Here is a 24068-nt window from a genome sequence, read left to right on the forward strand (position 1 = left end):
CGGTTCAGCCCAGGGCATCGATAAAGGGGCGCCCTGCGTTTGATCGGGTGCTGTGCTTCTCCTTGGAGCGGCGCGTTGTGTTTGGGAGTTGTTGGTATCTTGGGATACCACCCAAGGAGACGTGCCAGGATCGAGTGTCCTCACCTTGGTGAGTGAATGCTTTTGGGTATTGTTGAGAGAACCCTCATCCCTTCGGGGTGAGCGGTTCTGTGTGTCCCAGAGGCCCGTTTGTTGGATGCTGCTCAGAGTTTGCCATTCTCTGCCGATGTAAAGGACACTTGTCAGTCTTCAGCGTGGCCAAAATCCAAGGGAAAGATTTGAGGCCTGCAAACCCTTCCTTGCACAAGGTGTCTCATTTATGTTGTGTAAACAAACCTAAGCAGATCTTGCTCACCAGGACCGGGACCAGCAGATGGATTTATGGTCTTTCCAGTGCAGGTAATGTCTGCTGCCAGGGAGTGAAGTGCCATTGTTTCAAAGGGAAGTAGTACTGGGCTGTAACCCAGGGGCAGGAAGGTTCATGTCCAGCTAATCCTGGCTGTTAGAAGCTTATTTTAGTTCAGAATTAGCTGAGGTTCAGCGTGAGCAGCGTCAGGGAGTACAGACCAGTTCACTTTCAGGGAACAGCTTCAAATGATATGGGAAAGAAACAAGTGGTAAGTTTATGGATCCTTGAGTTTCAGGGGCTTTTTAATTTCAGATATTAACTGAATTTTTGGAATGTGTGACTTACCAGTGTATACCCTTTCAATATAATTATATAATACAAAATCTGAAAGTAAACTGCCTTCTTCTAAAGGAGATAAAATGCAGTATCTCCATTTCAGATTGTTAATAGGAATAATAATACTTATTTTTAGATTTTGGTTGTGTTAGACCTGCTGGTAAATATTTTCAAAATTATATGAAAATTATTGTAATATTTTAAAGTATTTTCCATTAAGAAGCTTGTTTCCTTTTATTGCTTTTACTGTTCTGAACAGCTGCATTAATAGAAAATACTTGGCTTGCACTGTGCACTGTCCAAGAATATTGAATGCATAAGTTATTGTGGTATTTTGACATTCAAGTAGGATAACTTACGTGCTTTGCAATGGAAGCACTACAGTACATTAAAAGTGAGAATTATTCAAGTGAAGTTGAAATGGGATCTTTGCCTTGCACAAAGCTGTTAGGTACATGTCCCCATGTCCCTAATGCAGTCCTATCAGAACTCTAGTACAAGCATACTATTCCTGAGTCTCTTACATTATTTTATATAACATTTCCATTAGGAATCTCTAGCTATTTAAGAGGTGTACAAAGCAAAAAATATTTGGTGTGTTCTGACCGTATCTGGAAATAGCTGTTTTCTGAGCGGTGGTTTCATACTGTCAGAACCTGAATTTTGTCTTGCTTGTCTTCCAGTGCCCACCTCGTGCCCTCCCTCCAGTGCCAAGGTAAAATCATGTTCATTCTGTGGAACTGATCATGGTTCTATATTGCAGTGTTTTTTGAAGTAATGAAATTAAGAGAAATAAGTTAAAGAAACATCTGGGTAGTCTTAATGGCTTTAAAAGGAATTGCTTTCTCTGCTGATTTGTTGTCCCGTAATCCCTTAAAAGGAATATAAAGCATTTTAAAGTTTTACAGAGGCCAAGAAATGTTGCTATATTATCTCAGTTTTAATACTCTTAAGAAATAAGCCCTTTAAAAGTTTCAAATAGCTACTTTAGTTTTATCAATGTCCTTTTCAATATATTCTTTCTTCCCTCTGTGTTTTGTTTTGTGGTCTTTTAATCACAAATCCTTCAGAACAGGAAATTTCTGAAATTAGACTAGATGTTCTTGAATTGCGATACTAGTTTGACATAGTATAGGGAAAAAATTGGGCTTTTTTTTCAGTGTGCAATTATTTCGTTCTTATGACGTACTTCAGAATTCCTTCAAAGTACCCAGAAGTAAATGTGATACTAATGATTTACAGCATATAAAGATTGTGTCTTTTTAGTAGTGTATGTGCTCAGATGTTTCATAACTTTTATTGGCTTGTTACGTATCAGGCAGTAAGACAAGTTTTAATTATCCAGGTGATTAAAGCTTTTAATCTGATCCACAGCTAGGCAGTCAAGGAACTGTGCATAGTCACGAACAAAGTGTTGAGTCTTGCTTCCTGCCCTTAGCCATGTGGTGTGCAACTGCTCATAAAGATAATCAGGAGTCGGGATAAGGAAATCGATGACAAATTCACTGTTGTGAATTGTGATTTATTCAGAATTAACTTTCTTCTTATCTTTGTTCCTTTTACACGGCTCTTAAACACCTTTTCTTCTGAAATGTGAAGTGGAGACCAAGGTGAGCTATTTTGGCATTAAAGAGAATTATAAAATTTGGTAGTTCCAGTGTTTATATGTGTTTGGTGTCACTTCATCTTCTCTTTAAAGATAGACCCTTAGGCTTTTCCTAAATGTAGGCTGATAATGGATACCTGTGCTGCCATTGGCAGAACTGTTATTTATTTTTCTTTGTTCTCTTTACCATTTGCTTTTTCCATGCTGAATAAAAGCAACTGAAAAGTTGTCACTGTGCTCTAATATTCTTCAGAGCATTATTCAGAGTATTTTGGTTTTTCACTTAACACATATGCATGTGCATATTTAGCTTCTGTTGTGCTTGACACAAATTTCTTACCCATTTTCCTGCCTTGTTCTTACTACTTCTGCTTGTGTGAATTGCTGAATTGTCATCTTACCTGTAAAAGGTGAAAGCTGTCTTCACTTGTAAAAAGAAGTCCCTTTTTAAACTAGTAGTAGAATGGTTGTTAGAAAAGGAAATTGAGGTTTCTCCATGCTGTGCACCTATACTTCTATTTTCTGTTGTGCAGATGAAATTCCACTCAATCGTCCCAAAAAAAAGAAACCCAAAGGAAAGACCCCATTAGGTAAGGTCCTGTCAAGACTGACAACTGTTTGTAATCCTGGGTGAGATCTGCACTGTAGCCAAGCTCCTGACACAACACAGTTTTCAATCTTGTACTCTATTTTCAAGTAGTGTTCTCAGCTAATTGATTACATTTGATACTATATTGAATAACTGCAATCTTTTTTGCTAAAGTGGCATTGTTTTAAAACAAGACTGTAGTGCTGACTAGTTACTTGTTCCATCCCCTGCTCTTTCTCCTTAGATCTGTTCTCAGAACTGCTAATACAGCATATCTTGATACTGAAGTGGAAAAGTTCCTTTGTTCCTGCTATTTTTTTCCTTTTAAAAAGTTTTTTATACTTCATTAGTCATTTCCAGCTGCAAGCTGCTTGCTATGTTGAGGGTGTTATGTGCTTGAGTTTCCAAATTAACTAAGATAAAATTGATTTAACAGCTTGGCTCTTTTTCAGTCCTTGGACAAATAAAGTCACAAGCTAATAATTCTATTATCATTGAAGAGTTAAGAGCCTAGAAAATGATCAGCAACAGGGCTTTGTGTTTTTACAAGAAGTGGATCTGCAGAACAAACATATAATTTTAAGCAAGATTACAAGTCTGATTTATTTTGATAAAGCAGAATGTGTTGATAAAATCTAGTGGATTCCTGTGAACTAGTTGACTCATCATCCATATGATGAATTAATGAGTAAACCTCCTTGATTTCCTTAAAAGAGTGTACAATTGAGGCCTCACTGAAAGACCTTTGAATGCAACAAGTAGAGCTGTTGCTAGCAGGGTTTTCCAAGAATCATATTTTGTTTACTGTTGTTTTTAGTGAGCTGAATGATGGTGCAAAATTCACTTTGGCCATTACTTGGGTGGTAAAATTTGCATTTTAGCACAGCAGAGCTTTATAAAATGTGGTAAAACCTGTACTTGAAGTGAAAACAAATACAGGTTCAGTTGTTGTCATAAAAACTGTTGTACTGGAAAGAGCTATAAAAAGGCAGATGTAATGTAAAATGGAGAAGTAACTTTGTCTTTCTACTTCTGATTGTGCAGATTGATGCTACTCCTGCTAGAATATTTGATTAATTCATGATAGTCTGTCATGGAAATTTAGTTCCTCCAAGGTATAGCAATTCATCTCTCAGACTGAAGTAAACATCCTTCAGTGTTATTTTTTTCTGCTTTTCCATTATTCTTGTAGTGTATATTTAGCTTTGGAATTTCCCTTTGATAGGACACTAATTTACCTTGGCACATACCTGTGTGAATCATAGAATCATAGAATCTTAGGGGCTGGAAGGGACCTCGAGAGATCATCTAGTCCAACCTCCCTGCCAGAGCAGGGTCACCTAGAGTACATCACATAGGAACTCATCCAGGTGGGTTTTGAATGTCTCCAGTGAGGGAGAAATCAGCTTGTAACAAACTGTTAATTTTTTCTTGTCCCTTGCCTTATAATCTTTGCACGTAGAAAGGAAAAATACAGAGGTATAGTTCTTCCCGGTGGTAGGTATCTTTCAGTCAGTCCTCTGTTGTATGCCCAAATGGGAATTGTGCCACATCTTGGATACTTAAATTTCCTCCTGGGCATAAAACCCTTGTCAAGGGTGAAAGGAGAGCTTTCAGCTGTCACCTTTGTGTATTCATGCTTCACACATTTGGTTTTTTTTCCCAACTCCTATAGCTAATACATTCTCATCTCAGCTGTAAGCTGGGCAAAACAGACATTCTGTGCAATGTAGCAGAAGGCAATTTGTCTTGTCTGTTTTGTAGATGCTCTGAATTAAGGTTGCTGGATCTTTTCACCTGGTTTTCAGATGGCATCGTCCAAGCAGCAGTTCGCCGGCAGTCTGAAAGCAGTGAGCCCCTGACTCCTGAGCCTCATGATGTCCCTCCTCAAAGGAAACGCAAGAAGAAGAAGGTACCTGCTGGTATGTGAAATAATTGTAGATTAGAAAGAGCACTGAATAAAACTTAGTGATGCTGAAATACCACTGGGCAACTTGTGTTTTGGCTTAAAACATTTAGAGTGCTTTTGTACTTAAAACAGCTGAAAATCTCTGAGGGAATTGTAGCTTAGAGTTTCAGTTTCTGATCTCATATTTGGTAAGGTACCAACCCGCATACTAATAATGGCAATACAGTGTTGGAAATGATAAAATAGATCCTTTATGTCATTTAAAGCAGAGATCATCATCCCTGTTTTGCCACTGTGTTTATATAATAAGTGTGTATTTAAGTGAAAATTTCTATTTCTATTTTTATGAAAGCTGTGAAATTTCTTTGTGGTTTATTTTAAATCTTCAGATTCTGAGACCTCTTTTACCGAGCAAAATGTTGCATCGCTGTTTCAGAATGGAAATGGTGTGGATGATGTCCCTGAAGCTGAAGAAACAGTGACCCGCAAGCAGAGAAAAAGAACAAAGTGAGACAAAAAGATGTAACTGTCTTCACTTGTTTGCTTTATGCATACCTGGATGCATTACAGTTCTGAATGTTTTTATATATCAGCCTAATATTTCAGTCGCATAGATGAAAAGATTAGAATGTATATACTTTCCTTAATTCTTCTTATATTTTTCTTTGAGACGTATAACTGCTTTCTCATCCTTTTGATTTGCCTTTTCTATGAGAACTATACCTTTAAATCCTTTTTAGTTGCCTTTCTACCAAAAGCATCCCATTTTCTTGTCCTTGAATTTCATTAGTTGGTTTTTTTAGTTGTTAACCTTTCACTATGTATTTCATCCCACCTTATCGTTTTGACACAGGTAGAAACTTAAATAGAGGGAAAAAAACCCCCAAAAATAAAGGATTAGCTTTATGGTTTTAGTTAACTAACGCTATGAGAAATTTAGTCCTTAAAATTATAAATGGTGGTTATATTATACAGGTCAGTAACCTGGTTGGTTCTTATAAATCAATTTAGGCATATTAAATGTTCATAAGAGCCTTCAGGTTTTATACGTCCGTCTTTTTCTCCCTCCTTTTATGTTCTGTGCTGATAGGAAACCTCGGCCAGCTGAAATGCAGTGTCCCGATGAGCTGGAAGTGGATGAGGAAGACATAATTGAAGATGAGAACAGAAAGAGCCCAGATCAGCAGCCTGTGTTTTCTGCTCCCACTGGAATTAGCCAGCCTGTTAGCAAAGTGTTTGTTGAAAAAAATCGTAAGTATATACTGTGATTTAAGTAATTTAAGGAAATTATTGCAATTAAGGGAAGCATTACTGTATTTAAAGTAAAAATACTGCAGTATTGGGAAGAGAAAAAATCCACAAAGCCCACGTTTTCCAGAACAAAAATTATTTGGAAATAAATATACAGGATAATTTTTCAACAGTGAATGTTGTGATGCTGTGCTGGCATGTTTGATAATTTTTTTATTTTTTTTTTTAAATTTTATTCCATGCTATGGGTGAAAAAGGCTGTTTGATAGTACCCAGCTGAGCTTATTAACTCTAATACTTGTCACAGAACCATGAGAAGAAAGTGTCATCTACTCTATTGCAGAAAGTATTTCAAGTGCAAGTTTTTGTTTGGGTGCTGTTGGTTTTTTGAGGTTGTTCTTTTTTAAATTGTTTTGGAGTTGGTTTGTTTTTTTTTAACACAGAACACTTGAGTAGTTACCCAACATGCTTTGTATGTTTTAAAATCCATAGCCTGACCCACCAGGATGCATAACACAGACAGAGGCATCCTGGCAGGAATGTAAGCTAGAAGGAAGTGGGGAGAAGACATTTTCTAATGGAGCTTCTGATTGTTACAGCTTTTTAACACTAATAGGTATTAATATAGAAATTATGATGAAAGGTAATGAAACTCTAATTTTCTCATCCTTTCAGGGCGTTTTCAAGCAGCTGACCGTGCAGAATTGATTAAAACCACTGAAAGTATCAATGTACTTATGGATGTGAAGGCTTCATGGACTACCAGAGACGTTGCCCTCTCAGTGCACCGAAGTTTCAGGTAAAAAATAAGTATTTTTCTGTAAATAAGCAAAAATCAGGGTTCGTTTGTTGTTGTGTTTTTTGTTTTTTTTTTCTTCTCTTCAAAAGTTAGCAACCATCTCTGTCAGTATGATGTATCTTTTATTTCTTCTGGAAACCACCCTTCTAAGGGTGGTTTGGGATGCTACAGTAGAGATTCTCAGTACTCTAGCTTTTGGTATTTATTGTTAAGAATATCCATTTCTAGTCTAGACATCACATGTGAAGTGGGACTTAGAGAATAACTAAGGAAGTAATATTGAAAAGATCTAGACTATATGTGTATAGCAAGAGATTGCTCTCATAACAAAATGAGAGACCTAGAGAATAAAAATGTGTTACAAAATGAGATTTCCCATTAGCTGCATGACCAGAATAAAAATGCCTGAGTTCAGATAGTTCTTAAATAAAAATCCCTGAGTGAAAAAGAGGGAGGAGTGAAATTGGCCGGGGCATAAGTTGCACACAATAGCAAAAAAATATTTGATTCCTATAGCAGTAATGACTTGGTGATAGGATCAGACAAAACATCTCATTTTTATTTAAGTGTTCAGGTTCTGATGCAGTCTGTCAAGGGAGAAAGCAGAAGTCCTGATGCTTAGAATTTATAAAACTAGATCAGAAAAAGTATTTGGAAACAATATGTGGAAGGCTGGGATCCTGTAATGGCAGCAGCATTGAACAGATTGATTCATAGGCCTTTTCTGTCTGTAGTTCTTTGCTAATTCAAGATGTTAAGCTTGTCCAATGTTCTTTTCTCCATTCAGGGTGATTGGACTTTTTACCCAAGGCTTCCTTGCTGGGTATGCTGTGTGGAACATCATTGTTATCTACATTCTGGCAGGAAATAATCTTTCAGCAGTTTCTAACCTGCTTGAGCAGTATAGAACACTAGCATACCCAGCTCAAAGTTTGTTGTATTTGTTGCTGTCTATCAGTACAGTCTCAGCCTTTGACAGGTAAAATATATTTGTATTTGAAAGCTCTGTGCAATTTGTGTGCAATATGCTCCTTTCCCCATGCTATGGCAATTTTTGATCTGCTGTTGATGATGTAATATGATACACTTAATGATTTTGTGCATGGGTGGCTCTACAGCTAAAGGGTGTCCATGTGCGTTTGGACCTTTGTTACTCGTTTCTGACCATTGCCTGGAATCTTGCTTCAGTGTGCTTGTGCTGTTGGTGTGATCATGAGGTGAACGAGATGGAAGAGCTGACCATTGTTGGCTTTTTTGGGAGGGAAGAGAGGTGGAGAACACCCCTGGATGCATTGGGTTACTTTTCATGTGAATCCATTCCCCTTGCAGCATAGCTGTGTCACTGTTTTTCTGTCTGAGCTAGGGTTTCTGTGTTACAGCTCTTTCATAGATATTAGAGATGTTTCTTTTAGTTACAAATACTTTCCATGGCAGTATGATAAACCAGGAGAGGAGGTGGTGCTTTGGAAGAAATTGGGAGGTTTTTTCATGGAGCGGTGGCAGACAGGAAGTCTGTGTTATTCTTAATTGTTCCTTTACTAGTGTAAGCCATGTGAGCAGTTATAGTAACATAACTCAGTTGGTGGTGTGGACACTGAAATGAACAGTAAGGATTAGAGAGGGGAAAAATGTCTCCACATTGTACCTGTTCCAGAAAGGACTGTAGTTTGAAAGTTATAAATTTCATGGAACATCCCTTGTAGTTTCAATCCTGCTTGGTTTTGGCATAATGAGGACAACTGCCAGGCATGTGGGATATAGTTGTGTACTAAGGCACTGTAACAGGGAGAAAAAGGTCTCTTGCAAAAAGTAAAAGAAGAATAGAATACTGTTAGAGGAACAATATTATTATCTGCTGGGCTGTGTTAATGACTCTTGGTTTTGTTCTCAGGATTGATTTGGCAAAAGCATCAGTTGCACTGAGGGGCTTTCTTACCCTAGATCCAGCAGCAGTAGCCTCTTTCTGTAAGTATTCTGAAGCAGATAGGAAGTTGTCCAGAAAAGACAGTACATGTAAAAGTCCTACATACTATTTTCAGTGAAATCTCCCTGGTTATTTCCTGCTTAGGAAAGTGACTTTCTTAGTAGTTGAAAATGTCATTCAAAAGCTATGAACACTGCCACATACTTTTTAAAAGTATTTGCAATAGTAGCATTAGTGGGACTGGTTTGAGATAGTTCTTTCCCAGGCTTCTGAGTAGAGAACCAGAATCACAGGATGCCAAATCTGATGTAGCTGATGGGGTGAAAATGTGCAGAAAACCACATTTTGATGGCTCAGGGAAATGTTGAAGAAGAGAGAATGAATTAAAGGAGACTATCATTGGAGGCAGTTGAGTGAAAGGAAAGAAAACCTTGTGATAATTACCATGTCATGATGAGACAGCATTTGGGGGATTTATATCTGACACTACTAATTTAATTTCTTCCAGTGTATTTTGCTGCTCTTATCTTAACCTTGAGCCAGCAGATGACATGTGACAGAATTAACCTGTACACACCACCTTCGGAAAATGGCAGCATCTGGTAGGAAACTTAAGAAATAACTTATGTGAATTATAGCTCACTTAGGAACCTGAGTCAGACTGGTGGATTGAAAAGGTTAAAACAATACAGCTAAGAAAATATTAATGAAGGATCCAGTTCTGTTTTTATATCTAGTTTAGCAAGTTTGGTTTTATGATACCCTGTTGAAATTAGTATTGTAACCTGTATGTACCTGTGAACCCCTGACAGATGTGTTGTTATGCTTTTCCCAGGATGGCAGGCATGGAGGAAGAAATTGTTCAGCCATGGGTTGTGGTGAATCTGGTGGTGTCTATTCTAGTTGGGTCAAGTTGGATCTTCTTGTCATATCGACCAGAGCTAGACCACAGTGAAGGTAGGAAAGATGAATAGGCAAAATGTTGTTTGTTGAGGTTTTTATCTGCTGTGCTCAGTGTTTGATGTTTGAGACTAGTCCTGAGAGACTTTATAGCTGAGGAAAAACAAGGATCTCCTAGCAGCTTTCCAAAGCAAGTGCTTCTTAGGATGCTAGTATCTGTGTTTGGTTTTACAAAGAAAAAAATAATTTAAAAAGGAAGGAAAAGCCTTGTTTGTCCTGGCTGAAGCAACATGAATTTTGAGACATGAGAGAGTTTCTGTCTCTTCTGTGTTAAAGGGAAAAATAATTTTTGCTTTTAACAGTATTTTGAATATTTGAAATGTATTTATTACTCTTGTGTTCTAGAAAATTGCGTAATATTATTAACGTTCATTTTGCAAATGCTGAGTGAGTTTTTAGTTCAATATTATTTTCAATAGAATGTTGCAGGTTTTGGGAAGTCCTGGGCTTTGAAAAGTCAGATTGGTGCTTGTAGAGCTGGACTTCAAATGAGGACTGCTTGTGTTGGTCCAGGCTAGAGGAGGGGGCAAGCAAGTTGTCCACTTTTCTTGGAAGAAGTTTGCTATGGACTAGGCCTTCTTCCTTTTGTTCTTCCAACTGGTATCCAGAAAGTGTGCTGTAAGTCAGCTTTCCTATCAAGTTCAAGCAGCCTGTGACTTGAAGCTATGCAGTACATAAAAACCATAGGTTTCAACTTAAAAGTCAGCAAGTATCCAAAGAGTGTAATGAGTTGAAGCACTGGGTTTGTGTTTCGGAGAAGAAGATTCAACATGCTTCTTCAGATTACTTCAGAATTTTAATGTACAGACTTCTGTATTTCAGCTGGCCCCAGTTACTCTATTTCTAATAACTCAATGGGGTAAAAAACGCAAGCCTAGATGGCAATATTGACAATTTTTGACAGTAAAATTTATAATAGTTTTTAAAATTGTATTTAAAACACATCTTTTAAATAATAAAGACTGCCACTGGCTTCCTTGAAGAACTTGAGTTTTGATAGGCTTTTTTGATATTTACATGTGCCTACTAAGATTAAAAAATCTGCTTCAGAAATTTCAAGAGAGAAACTCCATTAGAACTTACCCCAAATAGTATAAAAAGTTAAGTCCTCCAAGGATGAGTAGCAAAAAGATGTGAATCTCAAACTTGAGTGGATAAACCACACCGTTCCATGTACATATTGTGTATCTTTACCATGTTGACAAGTTGTTGGCAAACACAGCCTGGTCTGTATGCTGGATGTCCTGTTAACAAGGCAGAAAGTAATACCCATGCTGAGGGTGCAGTGTAGGTATGTAAGGGAATTCAGTTATGATAAGACCCTACACTCAGCAGCACAGATATTCATACAGACTACCTACCATATCAGCTGCTTAGGGTGCCTGGCTGAATTTCTCCACCAGGAACTCTTGACTGCTGACCTTGGGGCTGCCTTCCATGCCTGAGCTGCCTGGGTGACAGCTTGCTGCAAGCAGAATCTTTCATGATTCTTTCTATCCCAGGTTCTAGTGTTGCTAACTCATGCTGTGATACATAGAGCAGATACATCCATAAATGAACAACTAAACAGAAATCTTCCTTCTTGAGTCTGCCTCTCAAAACTTTTAACAGTCCCTCAATCTTTCAGTGCGCAGGATGATACTGCATATGATCAGCTGCTAAAATAATAGCTAATTCTGTTAATTTTGGGAGGGCAACAATAGTTTTGTAAAGACAGTGGCAGCCCTTACTATTGCTGATATTGGTTATTGATACTATGATTAGGAAGAAATGCAGGAGGCTTGGGGGAACCCCAGAGCACCTTGCAAGAAATAATGCAATCATACTCAGGTGAAACTTTTAATAGAAAACTTTTTTTTTTTCCTTTCTCTTCTAGAACTGATGTTTCATACTGAAATTGAGGAATTTCCCCAGGGAGATATACCCAGAGTCCAGCCATAGTCTTGTGTTTTACCACCATGTATTAGAACTTCCACAAATTAAAAAAATGTATTTTTATATTGTATATATTTGATTTTGATCTTTTTATGTATGCTGCAATTTGTGATTGAAAACCTACTTTGTAAAATAAAAAGCAAAACTATAAAAGCTGTCTCTAGTGCATAAATTCAAGGTGATTTTGTAAATGTTGCACCTGTGTAGCCAAAGAAACTAGATGGATGCAGAGGGTCAGATATTCAGTACTTTTTAGAGCACTGATGCTGATAGCAATTGGCTTACCTGGTTTGGCCAAATATTCCCTAGAGATTAAAACAAATCTTATGAAGTAGTCTAAAGAAGATTATAATGAAACAGTTAGGAAACATGAAATCCACAAAGTTAACAGCCATAAAATAATCTGGGTTTAGTTATCATAAAAAGTATTTGCTAGAATAAGGTACTGGATTTTGTCTATGTTTAGCCCGTATCCAGGGTTAAACTATAGCAGCTGTTATTGTTTTATGAGCCCTCCCCAGCATTGAAGGGCAATCTGCTTTGCTGCTTTTTCTAAAGAACCTTGGAATGATCCTACTTTTACCCATTTTGAGATTGATTTGCCCCAAAAGGGTATTTTTTTGGTTTTGTGTTAGGATGGAATGGGAAACTTCTGAAAATTACAAGATCTAAAGAATCTAAAGCAAGATGAAACCTGTGCAGCAACCCACCTTCTATGTAGTGATGCAGTAGCAATAGGGGCTGCTGGTGGGTTAAGATGATGACAGCCAACATTATTTATATTGAAGTGGAAAACAAAAGCATAGCATATATGCATAAACACAGAGGTACTGCACCATGAAATAATCTCCTTAGTAGGCACAGACAAGAGACAGTTTGAAATCGGTTTTTCAAGAAATTATCCCCTAACACCTCAAACCTATTTCTGTGTGTCATTTAATATGTATTGACCTTGCAGTTTTATGTCTGTGTCTAAGTGTGGTTGTAAACGGTGTGCAGTCATCAAAGGTCCCAGTAGATTTACTGTACTTTATAGTAGTGAAGTTAAGACTAAACGGTTAAAAGACTTAAAGGGAGATGTTAAAAAGATGCTAAGTTTTATGCTGTTATATGAGATGCTTTAAAACAAGGATGGGAATGTGAATAACTAGGGCTTCTGGGGATTCAGCATTTTTTTGGAACTTCATGAAATTTTTTTTCCAAGTAACATACATTTCTGTAATGAATTAATGGAGTAGAATTACTTGTTTCCTTTTGGGAATGATGGGAGATTTCCACAGGAACCTGTTTAAACCTGTATGCTGGATGTCCTGTTAACAAGGCAGAAAGTAACACCCATGCTGAGGGTGCAGTGTAGATATGTAAGATACATTTAAATTCTTTCCTTCATCCTGTCTCATGTTTCTGAAGTTTTCATTATGTTAAATAACAAATCTTACTCTGCTAGCTTGCTATTAGACCACCTATTTTTTTCAGTGCTTACTTTTTAAAATCCTTAAGTCTTTACTGGTTTATTATATCAAATAGCTTTGTTTTATGATATGGTTCTTACCCATAGTCTTTTAAGGCCTCTCTGGCTGGATGTGTTGTGTCATCTCTCTGAATTTCAGTCTTTTTCCTCATTTGTACACAACAAGGATGACCATCATTAGGACATGTCATTACAGCTAGCTCAGTTGTTTCAGAGGTTTATTAGACAACCTAATATACTTTAGCAAAGCTACTTTAGCATTAAAGACAGGATACGTAACTCACCTACTTAGGAATCTGCCTAGTGTCAGAGACCTTGAGAACAATGGTTTCCAAATGCTTTCCTATGATTTTACCAACTGCTTTCATAGCACTTGAGGAGAAGGAGGGGATGGGGAAAAGAGAGAGGTAAGGTAAAACTTGTTAATTTTTTTTATATTGACTTTTGTTTCTTAATAGCATCAAGTGAAAGAAACTTAATCTCTTCAATGGGTATTTCTCATATTGAGACTCTGAGTAATTCATATAGCAGATCAAGTTGATTATGAGTGAATCATGCTTTTTCCTATGTTCATCCATTCAGTCACTGACAAACTGCTATGGGATCAGACCAAGCAAGTAAGAAACTTAGCAGTATGGAGAACATCTTCAAGATAACATTAACTAACGTAAATTTTCTGTTGTTACAGGCATTTTGTTATTTTATGTAGTGTTAGATGGTATCACAAAGGGGGCAGCAAAGAAAATAAACGTGTTGTTTTCAAAAGTATTGCAGAAGTAACCAAGTTAAAACTGCTTCAGTGGTTATGAGATTTTTGAAAATGTGTAGCAGTTGTGTAAGTCCCTTTGAATATACCTCACAAGCTCAGGCTTATTTCATATGCTGATAAGACATATCACTGGTGTGAGTAAAAGAGTGATCTAAAAGATAAATAAATTATTGTGTTCAGAACTGTGTCAGCTTGGAATAGAAAGTCTCTGTAACTTGAATCTTAACAGATCATGAATCTCAGATTTTGAAAACTCTGTATGTGAAAACTTCAGATTTTCAGTAGGTGTTTCCAATAATTTGTTTTCAGTGACAAGTAGTTGAAAACTCTGTAACGATATGATGATTATAAATTTTTTAATGTTCACTGGTATTTCTTATATTGCATTATTTTTTAATAGAAAAGATCACAGTTAATGAGCCAAACTGCAGCAAACCTTTCAGCAAACATAATCCAGGGACTAGTTGCAAGTATTTCTGATTATTTTAGGAATTAGTAGAAGTCACAATGCCGCTTAGTTTATTTTGTTTGAAAATATTGTAGTTGTTGAACAGCAGTAAAAGGAAAGTCTTTTTAACTTTCTAACTTACAAAACAAAAATAGTTTACTAAAAAGCTGTGTCAGTACAGAAGTTGGGTGAATATTTAGAAGTAGTTTGATTTTTTTCCCCAGAAAGAGACAGCAGCACAGTAACACCACTGAAACACATTTTTTTAAAATCAATTCATACAAACTTTGCATTCAAGTTCATTTTTACAGACTGTGTGAAGTACACTTGTTTCAAGACAAGCTTCTAAATACTAGCAGGTAAGCTGTCTGAAATTTTCTGCAGTGGTTGTTAATTTTTTTTTAAAAAAAGTCGTAATGTTTATTCACAGGTCTGTAATTAAAATATGTACAATTTTGACTGGCTTTTTACATGTACTGATAGCCAAAATTGAGCTGTAGATGCTATATAATGGATTTGATTCAAAAAGTCTAAATTTGTGGTGGCTAAGAATTAAAACATGGGGTTCACATGAAAATAATATTTTTTCTAAGAGTACATTATTATTTTCATGATCAGAGGAGTTTTCCAGTTTAGACAACCATCTTCTTACATAATGATTAACACAAACCTGAAACTTCTTCCCTGCAGAAAGAAGCAGCAGGTAGTATGACTGGACTACAATGAGAAGTACAAGAATTAAATAAATGGAGACAGACAGGGTAAGCTTATTGAAAGGTTATTTTAATCCTAAATTCCATGTATTAGGTTTTGAAATATACAGCTCTCTTCACAGCATGAGTAGAATCAACTGTTTTATTAATAATGTGGTTGTTTAAGATTTCATGTCTGTCTCAGTCTTGTGTTTTGGTCATTTGGTCTTCAAGGCTTTGTAGTGAAGCCGCTGGCAAAACAGTACTACTTGCAAGCCTGGCTGCAGACCAGCACAACTATGGAAGACTTAATGTGGAATGTTTATGATGAAAATTTAAATTATGTCCATTTGATATCTATTTATACATTTTTACTACAGTCAGGACTCATATCAGTGAAGTACTAGTGGCTTTGGTGCATGACTTTTGCTGTAAGACAATGAGAATATGAAGCTTTTGAAAAAAGCTGTTGTTCAGCTTGAGTTGCCTGGTAAAGTACGAGAGATCAGAACTTACTGAATTGCAGGGAAAAGAAAGGCAGTTTTTCATCTGACTTTGGATAGATAAATTCACTAGAATCATAAGGGGTTTATTAGGATGTTATGGCTGAATCTATAGGAATTTAACTGTGGCTTGCAGAAGAGGTTTGTTTGCCAGCAGCAGTGCCAGTGAAGCTTAATACATGTTGCCTTTCCTTTATGAAAACAGTATTAGGTGCTGGTAAGTTCTGGTGGTGAACAGGAATACAGTATACGTGAAAGTATGTACAGTAACTTTAGATTATTTAGTATGATTCTTCCTAATAAACCTGAACCTGTTATAACTTGAGGCTTTGCATAGTACAAGGTTCTCAAATGACATAATAAATGAAGATACAAAAGCACAAATTTGTACTAAGAATGTAGAGAAATGCAAGAGTATGAGTCATATTTTAAGGTAGTTTAACTTCTTTGGGAAACACAGTATTAAAACTGCGTGAAAAAAATTATGCATAGCTAACCTTTGGCAAGTATGACAGTGCATCAAGTTAGAAAAATACCTTTTGGGCTGCATGAAAAGAGCTGCAGAAGCAACTTATTTGTGCCATTTCAAGTTCAGACTTGCAAATGGAGGATTTCTCCTTACTAAAATAATTTGGGTGATCATGAAAAACAGATTGTTTAATTAAGGTCACAGACAAAACCTAAGCCTCAATTCAGAAAGGCACATAGACTGCAGCAGCATGAGCTGAAAATATAGTCTAGGGTAGGATTACAGCAGGAACTTTAAGAAATACTTTGAAAGAGGAAGATGAGCATTCAGCTATTCTCTAGATTTCCTTACAGTCAGAAAGTAAGGCACACTGCACTTCATTATGCCAATCAAGGGCATAGTTAATGAAATATGGCCACTTCAATGGCATTTCAAGTATACCTTGCGTAATTGTATCGTAACCATATAACTAAAGCAGCAAAGTCAAATCACATTTTTCTTCTTTGAAACACGAGAGGTATGATTGTTTAGTATTTCTTTAGAATTCCCAGTCTGTATCATCTTGATTTGCAGTAACATGTCCAAATTCAGTCCCAACTGCTGTTGAGGGCAGTGCCAAAAACTCTGATCTGTTATTTTGAGTAGGAGGTGGTAATAGAGACAGTAGTGAATTCTGTGTTTGTTCTTTTATCTAGAAAGGAGAAAAGTTAAAACAGGGCTGCTCATAATACTCTACATAACCTTGTGTCTGACTTCATTAAAAGCATGTGAAATCAGCCATGTTCTTGCATGTTACAATATTTAAAGTAACAGAATAAGGGGTTTAGCTTTCCTCACTCTAAATTAAGTTAGTCTTTCAAGGCTAATTACATTAGCTATGCATTTCTGCTTTAAATTAATAATATTAATCATTATTCTTATTAGTTAGACTGACTTTATTTAAGTTAAACCAACTTTAACAAAGGGGAAACGTTCATCTTACGCTTCCTATACTCTATCAATACCATTTTGTTAAAAAAGTCTGAAGCAGATATGCTGTTGAAGAATGTTTTTTTGCTCTAGCTGATAATTATTTTGTGATCAATCTCCAATATTGTGTGGCTTACTTAGGTTATAGCTTTGTCATTTCACAAAATATAGTAAACTCACCTGTTTGAAGAACGTATGTGAAAGCAAACTGCTTGCTGATGGCCTGGATGGTAAAATGAACAATATAATTATGTATTGGAAAGTAAAATAGTGTTCTTGGAAAATGGACCAGACTGACAAATCAATTAAAGCTGTATGGGTTTGATGGTTTTTATCCACAGGAAAAATGTGAAGCATAAGAAAAGCAGCAAAGAAATTCCACGTTATGTGCCTCAATTTGTAGTGAAGGCACTACTAAAGAAACATTTTTAAAGGCTTTTCACTTTTCTGTTTAACAATACCTCATTCAGAAGAGGCACAGCACTGAAAACATAACTCAGATTTGTTTGTTTCAAAGTGCACATTTAAAAAATAGTTTTACTTGTTACAAAATATATTCATATTACAATAAATTCATGGGTCTCATGATTTAAAAAGCATTGTTCCTTTATGAGACAAGATAATTCTTAAATTACAAAACCAAAGCTAAGTTTTGTGTTTTGCACAGTACTTCTGATGTGAAACTCTGACTTTAACATTATTTAACCATTACTGTATCCTAAATTGTGGGGTATACTTGGTGTCTTAGATTGAAGTGACAGAAAATTAATTTTAACCAGGTTACCTTTTCTCAGGGTCCTGTTGCAAGCAGAGTTCTACCAAGTTGTGGAATGCAGGTGAGAATGTTTTGGAACATGGAATTTGTAGTCTTTCACTGGTCATTGTGTGTGTCATGCTTTCACCAATTCCAGAATCAACACCTGATCGGGAATTCTTCATCCTGGATTCCCCACAGGGAAAGCTATTTATATCCCAAGGACAATATGCAGGACCTTTCAGCTTTTGCAGCAGCATCTAATAGAGAGGAAGAGCAGTATTCAGTTCAACAGCTATCCAGATCTGTTCAGGCTAAGTTGTGAAACTCCAGGAATAGAACGATTATTTGTTCCAGAAAGAAGCATGTATATTTGAGATAACAAAAGTCAGCCACCAACAGCAATAGCACTGGTTGCTCTTGAATTAAAAAAAAAAAAAAAAAAAGCTCAGTGTTTTGAAGTAGAAAGAGTTGGGCATGATACCTGAGTGGGAGGCATATCTTGAAATGGAACATGTCCATTTGCTAATTCACATGCTGTAATTCCCACACTGTAAATGTCAGACTTCATGTTATACCCAGACAAATCCTGTGAGAGACAGAAAACTACTGGATCACTGATGCCATTAAGTAGTGACAACAAAAATACAAGTGTCTGTTTCAAGAAAAGATTCTAATACTCTGTAATCTACATGGCATTGAGGCAATTAAATTGTGAAACTTCTGGCTTTGTTCAGACATCTGATGGTTGTACTGAAGAGAAGTTTTAGGATCTGAGGTAGTTTCCAGGAAGGTCAGGTTAAAAGACTTAGTACAGCAACACCTTACCAAAAGCTTGAAAACTTGACCTCTTTAGTAGAATTAAAATTTCACTATATCTGTCTTTTTAGAAGTTGCAGTTCATCAGTTTCCATTGCACTTCTACAGGCAGATTCAGAAGCTGAGTACTTACAGTAACTTTGAATAGGCAAACTGAAGCGTAATATATACTAACCTGTCTCAGTAGTTCAGGACTCAGCCAAGGAAGGACAGATGTACTAAACTGTGGGAAATCATATACCACCTTTGACTTTTGTCCGTTGTTAACTAAACTGTAGAGGCTGTTTAAGCCTGAGAGAGAAACCAGCCCATCCCCTGAAATCAGAATGTGGCTAGCTTTAATACTCCTGTAACATAAAGTGGTAGAGTTTAGTTATAAGAATTACTCAAAGCACTGCTAGAGTAGAAAGGCTTTCATATTTCATTAACTTTTACTAAGATGTTAGCCTGCAGTTCTATTTAACAGATTATTTTCACAGAAGTTCTCCTCTCATTATGAGTCTTTTTAATACAGACTCAAGAGGAGAGGTTATCAGCAAGGAAAAACTGCCAGAAATTGAAAAGGTCCCAGCTTCCTTGGAAAGGGTGTAAAGTAAGGAGGCCCTTTCTACAATTCTGATTCTCTTCTGCTTCAAAGAAACAAAGCCAGGCAGATGTACAATCCCTGTAACAACAGGCTTTAAAAAAAACAAACAACGTATGAATACCATTCTTGTTAAGCTCCTACAAACTTGCTTCTGCTCTAGTTTTGGAAAAAAATCACTTCTGCACTATCTGACATAAAAAGGTATATAGAAAAGGAAAGAGCTGAAAATTAGTTTTGAAGTGAAACTAAATTCTTACTAAACTGGATGCTATAATCTGATTCTTACCTATTGACATTTTCCTACCTGTGAATGTAGCCATTCTGGTGCATGTAATTTAATCCTCTGATTGCACCAAACAGAATGTTCCGTATCAAAGCTTCACTCATGCCTTCAGGAAAGTAAGTCTTCAGCAGATGTCTAGCTGAACCTGGAAGTAAAAAAAACAAAACCTAGCTAAGCCTAACAGGTTTTGTTAAATTATTTTGCTGTGCTTGCTTCATTGTATATATTCATCAGGAGCAGCATTCTCATCCTTCTGTTGACTATGGTACCTCAGGAACAGTTACATGGATGCAACTGATGCATCCATCGGGCTAAGATCACACTCAAGTCATGCTTATGTTAACTGAAAGGCTATGCCAAACCTGTTTTCAATCTAGACAGGTTTTCTGTTGGCAAAGCTGTATAAAGACAAATACATCTCCCAGTTACCATTCCTCACTTGGTGGGTGTTAGGACTAAGTGCAATATTATTGCAGTTCAAATACCAGTCTTTACTGGGGAGGAAGCTTATGTACAAAAGACTTCTGTAAACAAATGGTTTGGGAAAGTCAGGTTTCTTTACAAGACAGGGGATGTTAAAAAAAACCACAACAAACACTTATGGATCATGTGGTCCAAATTGTTTCAGCCCTTTTTCATTATTTCAAAATTGCAGTTAACAGTTCTTACCATAGGCCATGAAAGGGGAGATGACCCAAAGCCAACTACCAGCTGTAAACACTGTCCAAAATGTCATTACATTGGGATGCTGGAAAAAGTGGGATAAAACCACCTCATTCTGTGAAATTAAATGAAAGGAGATGTGATAACCACAAGACAACAGTCTTACTAAGAGCATTACTGTATCAGTAATCAGTAGAAATAACCGTTTTTCATAAGTGCATTGGTAAGAGTTGCAGATGATGTGCACAGCCTGCAATAAAAATGTAAATAACTTGTCTATAATTGCATTTGTCTGAAGTAAATCTAGTTTGCTCATAGCCTGAAATTTTGGTGTTAAAACAGAGTACAGAACATGTTTCAAAGAAAAAGCTGTGCACTAACAGAAACACTTAACTAAAACACTTAACTGTTTTTCTTCAGAAAGGCACATGTCTTGTGTTTATATTTACTCCTTTGGAGGAAAAACTCGACTGAAATGACCCAGTACAAACACAAAGGCTACCTTTCTTTAGTAACCTTGTATTCATCACTGTCTTCATAAGACTTGTGCAGAAATGTTGTTGCTTTACCTGTAAGGCTTTCAAATGCTCTTCAGAGCAATTTTCTAGGTCTGTGATCCTTACAGCAACTCGCATGCCTGTAGGCGTGTGCCGTGCAAGGTAGACTGAAGTTAAGTTGTTGAACCTCCTTCCTGAAACAAGAAGTGGCTACCTTAACGTTGGAAATTATAATAATCCACCACATATTTTCCTTCATATTTAGAAATAATTTTACAGTTCTAAAATTGCTATGGATAGCAGCGTAATATTTTATTTAAGAACTGAAGTAGTTGCAACAAAGTATATCCAGTTAAGTAGTTAAGCATGACTCCCGTATTGTTAGAACAACTTCAAGTCTTTCAACACTTGTCAGCATTAATTATATATCTAAATGAACAACACTTTTAGCATGCATATTCACATATATGCACACACAGCAGGATTCAGGGCAACCATCATTAGAAAAATCAACTCAGGTAGTGTGTTCATTGTCCACAAGTGAAACGTGAGAAATGTTTTGCACTTTTCCCAAGTAAGGAGACACAAGAGTAGTTCTGGGGAGCTGATTAAACATTTTCCAAACTTAGTATTTACTGCAGTTAGCAATAACACATTGAGAGTATGCATGTGTAGGAACAATAAATATTTTAATGTACACTTATGTTACCTATTTCCAGCTGGAGTTCATAGTGAGAGACATTAGGAGAGCAAAATACCGTATCATTCCTTCCTGTAGATGGGGAGATCCAGGCTAGATCAGAATCAGCCTAACAGTGAGGAAAAACAATTCTCAAAATTACTGTAATTTAAAAACATTTAGATGTTTAAAATTAATGCCAAAAGATCATTAATCAAAATGTTCATATCAAGTTCTCAAGTCAGAACATTCAAGCTGGTGCTTTTACCTTCACACTGAGAGTAAGTTTTATGAGCTACCCATTTGTGTGTGTTTGTTTTGTTTTTAAACTGGTACAAGATTAAGAGTAACACTTGGTCAGCTATAGTCATCTTCAAAAGTGGAAGCCCCAAAGTATAGTGGTTATTTCTGCTGTTAACATTTTGAGAAGTACCCCCTAGTGCCAGTTACTGTTTCTTTTTTCTTACCAGGCATTCACTGATGCTGCTCTGAGATAGCTCTTCTGGTCTGAGTGCTTCAACTGGCGTACGCAGAATACAGGAACAGTCCTTGAGAACACAAACAAGTGGATGTTAGTGGAGTTGCTGCAATGATTAAACGTGGCAGCAGGAAAACATCAAAAGAAGCCCCTAAGCATAAATTCAGAAAGTTTTCAGATACAAGTCAGTCAAGCAAGAGGTTAAGAAACAGCACAGAATACATACATAACAGACCTAGAGAGAAGAGATACTGAACAGCCTCCTTCACTGAAAATTGATACAGCAAGTTTAAATATCTTGCCATTGTGGAAATCCTCTCAAGTAAGGCATTTCATCAGAACTTTCTCACATTAAGGTATGACTGGGTAACAAGGTACAACTGGCAAAGATTTCAAATGCAAACTTACCAAACAAGACATGGAACCACTTTAGATCAGAGGAAAAGTCACGTACATCCATTTATTCTAGAAGAATTAAAGTAGCAATGTAAGGTTTTACATAAATCTGTGATAAATTTAGGCGTCTTTAATCATAACTGTGAGGCATTCCTCTCAGTTAACATACAGAAAAATCACTAAAAACTACAGCTCTGGGAAGTCCTGCTTCTGTTGAGCCTTTAAGCAGCATATTTATTTCAAACTACATTCCAACTCAAGTTTTCCTTTTTGATTAATGAGTTTAGAGATCTTATTACCACTTTTGAACAAACAATTTAATTGCAAATTAACTGCATAAGTGAAGAAAGTAAAAAGGAAAAGATTTTTGAATCTCTGGCAACCTGTAGGAAAATAAATAGTTGTCTCTTGTTTGAAAGGAGCACAGCTGTGCTAGTCAGATCTTGCTCAGCTGTGTGCAGCTAAACTAGCTCACACAAAAAGAAGTAGTTGCACTTTACGTTTCACAAGCAAGAGAGGAAATACTACTGAAAGGGATTGGAGTACAAAAAAAAAGAGGAGTTAAAAAAAACAACATCATTTTCACTTTACTTAGGCTACAGAATCAGCATTCCACCTCCCTCACAGATGAGTAGCCACTCGAAATGTCTTCCACCAGACTTGCTTTATGTCTGATGCTTTGAAGGCCTAGGAGAGGTCACTATGGCTAATAAGCATATTAAAGCTTCTGAAGTGTAATTATTGCTTAAAAGTTAACTTTACAAAGGTGAAGTACTGTATCAGAAACTGATGATTTGTTTATCAAGGAGCTAAGCTTGATTATATACTGCATTTAAATTATATATGGTGTTTAATCAAGGCAAGGCTCTTGGAAAGCTAATAAGCTCCCGCCACCCTATCCACTGCTAAATATCCAAACCTCTCCAAATCCTTAGTATTTTTAGCCTGAAAATCTGCTTTAGGTAAAGAAATACTGTGATTCCTTATAAAAGATGACAAACAGAGACAAAAGGAGACATCCTTAGAGGATCAGGGCTTGACTTTCCCAACTTGACTGCGCAAGTCTGTGGCAGAGCAGGAAAAACAGATGGAGGTGCTTCAAGATACTGGCCTGCAGCACTGTACTGACTACAGCATCCTCTACCTAGAAAGAACACACCTCATACAAGATTATTCTCTTGCATGGAATATGAAACCACAAAAGCTAAGCTGAAGAACCACGTTTTAAAAACTACAGTGCACTAAAGTAAAATAATTGTAGAATTTGTTCAAAGGGGCACAGCCAGCCAACTGAAATATCCACAATCCACATTCGTTCAAATGCTATTACAAATTTAAGGGTTGTTTTGTTTTGTTTTAAATGCAGTTTAACGCTCCTTCCGTGTTAAAAACGGGTTTGGATTCTGTCCCTACATATTTTTTTTCCTCCTTTCACATTCTTCTTCCTGCATCACAGGCTTTCTCGGTGCTGCGGACAGGAACGGCGGTGCACAGCTCCACTGACACCCAGCCTGCCCAAAGCTTCGGCTGCAGCGAGCGATGCGGGGGAGAAAGAACCACGGGAAAACGTGCCTGCGAGCCGGGGGAGCGCGGCGGCTCCGGGACCCGCAACCAGGCCCCGCAAACCCAGGTTACTCCGGTTGTGCCGACGCGGGGCTGCAGCGAGGGAGGCACCTCTCGAGCGCCGCGAACCTCAGGCGAGGTGCGATCAGTTACAGGATCCGCCCGTGACAAAAGTAACGGAGGGTGAGAAAACAACGCCCCGCGGGCTCCCAGGCGAGCTCCCCGCTTGCCCCGTTACCCTCGTACCTTCCCTCGGCGCCTCCGTCCCCTCCGCGGCAGGCGGCGGTTTAACGGCGTCGCCGCTTCCCTCCGCCCCCCCGGCGGCCGGGACG

The 24068-nt window shown here is 37.2% G+C and overlaps 2 protein-coding genes across 2 annotated transcripts; one reads left to right on the forward strand and one right to left on the reverse strand.

Moving 5' to 3' along the window:
- The first annotated feature begins 638 nt into the window (after nt 1-638).
- TMEM237 (transmembrane protein 237) lies at nt 639-11703 on the forward strand. The gene is made up of 13 exons (XM_010007335.1): nt 639-656; nt 1408-1439; nt 2324-2334; nt 2864-2920; nt 4728-4841; nt 5218-5335; nt 5919-6079; nt 6755-6878; nt 7666-7857; nt 8770-8843; nt 9311-9404; nt 9638-9759; nt 11639-11703. The coding sequence occupies exons 1-13, from the start codon at nt 639-641 to the stop codon at nt 11701-11703; spliced, it is 1182 nt and encodes a 393-aa protein (XP_010005637.1).
- Nucleotides 11704-16373: 4670 nt separating this feature from the next.
- STRADB (STE20-related kinase adaptor beta) lies at nt 16374-22197 on the reverse strand. The gene is made up of 11 exons (XM_010007336.1): nt 22186-22197; nt 21767-21847; nt 21330-21429; nt 20693-20814; nt 20130-20238; nt 19482-19605; nt 18767-18938; nt 18257-18361; nt 17803-18032; nt 17199-17241; nt 16374-16740 (listed from the first exon to the last, which is right to left on the reverse strand). The coding sequence occupies exons 1-11, from the start codon at nt 22195-22197 to the stop codon at nt 16588-16590; spliced, it is 1251 nt and encodes a 416-aa protein (XP_010005638.1). The 3' UTR covers nt 16374-16587.
- Nucleotides 22198-24068: the final 1871 nt, after the last annotated feature.

The sequence above is a fragment of the Chaetura pelagica genome, unplaced genomic scaffold (assembly GCF_000747805.2).
Source record: "Chaetura pelagica isolate M959 unplaced genomic scaffold, ChaPel_1.0 scaffold21, whole genome shotgun sequence".
In the NCBI taxonomy this organism is placed as follows: Eukaryota; Metazoa; Chordata; class Aves; order Apodiformes; family Apodidae; genus Chaetura; species Chaetura pelagica.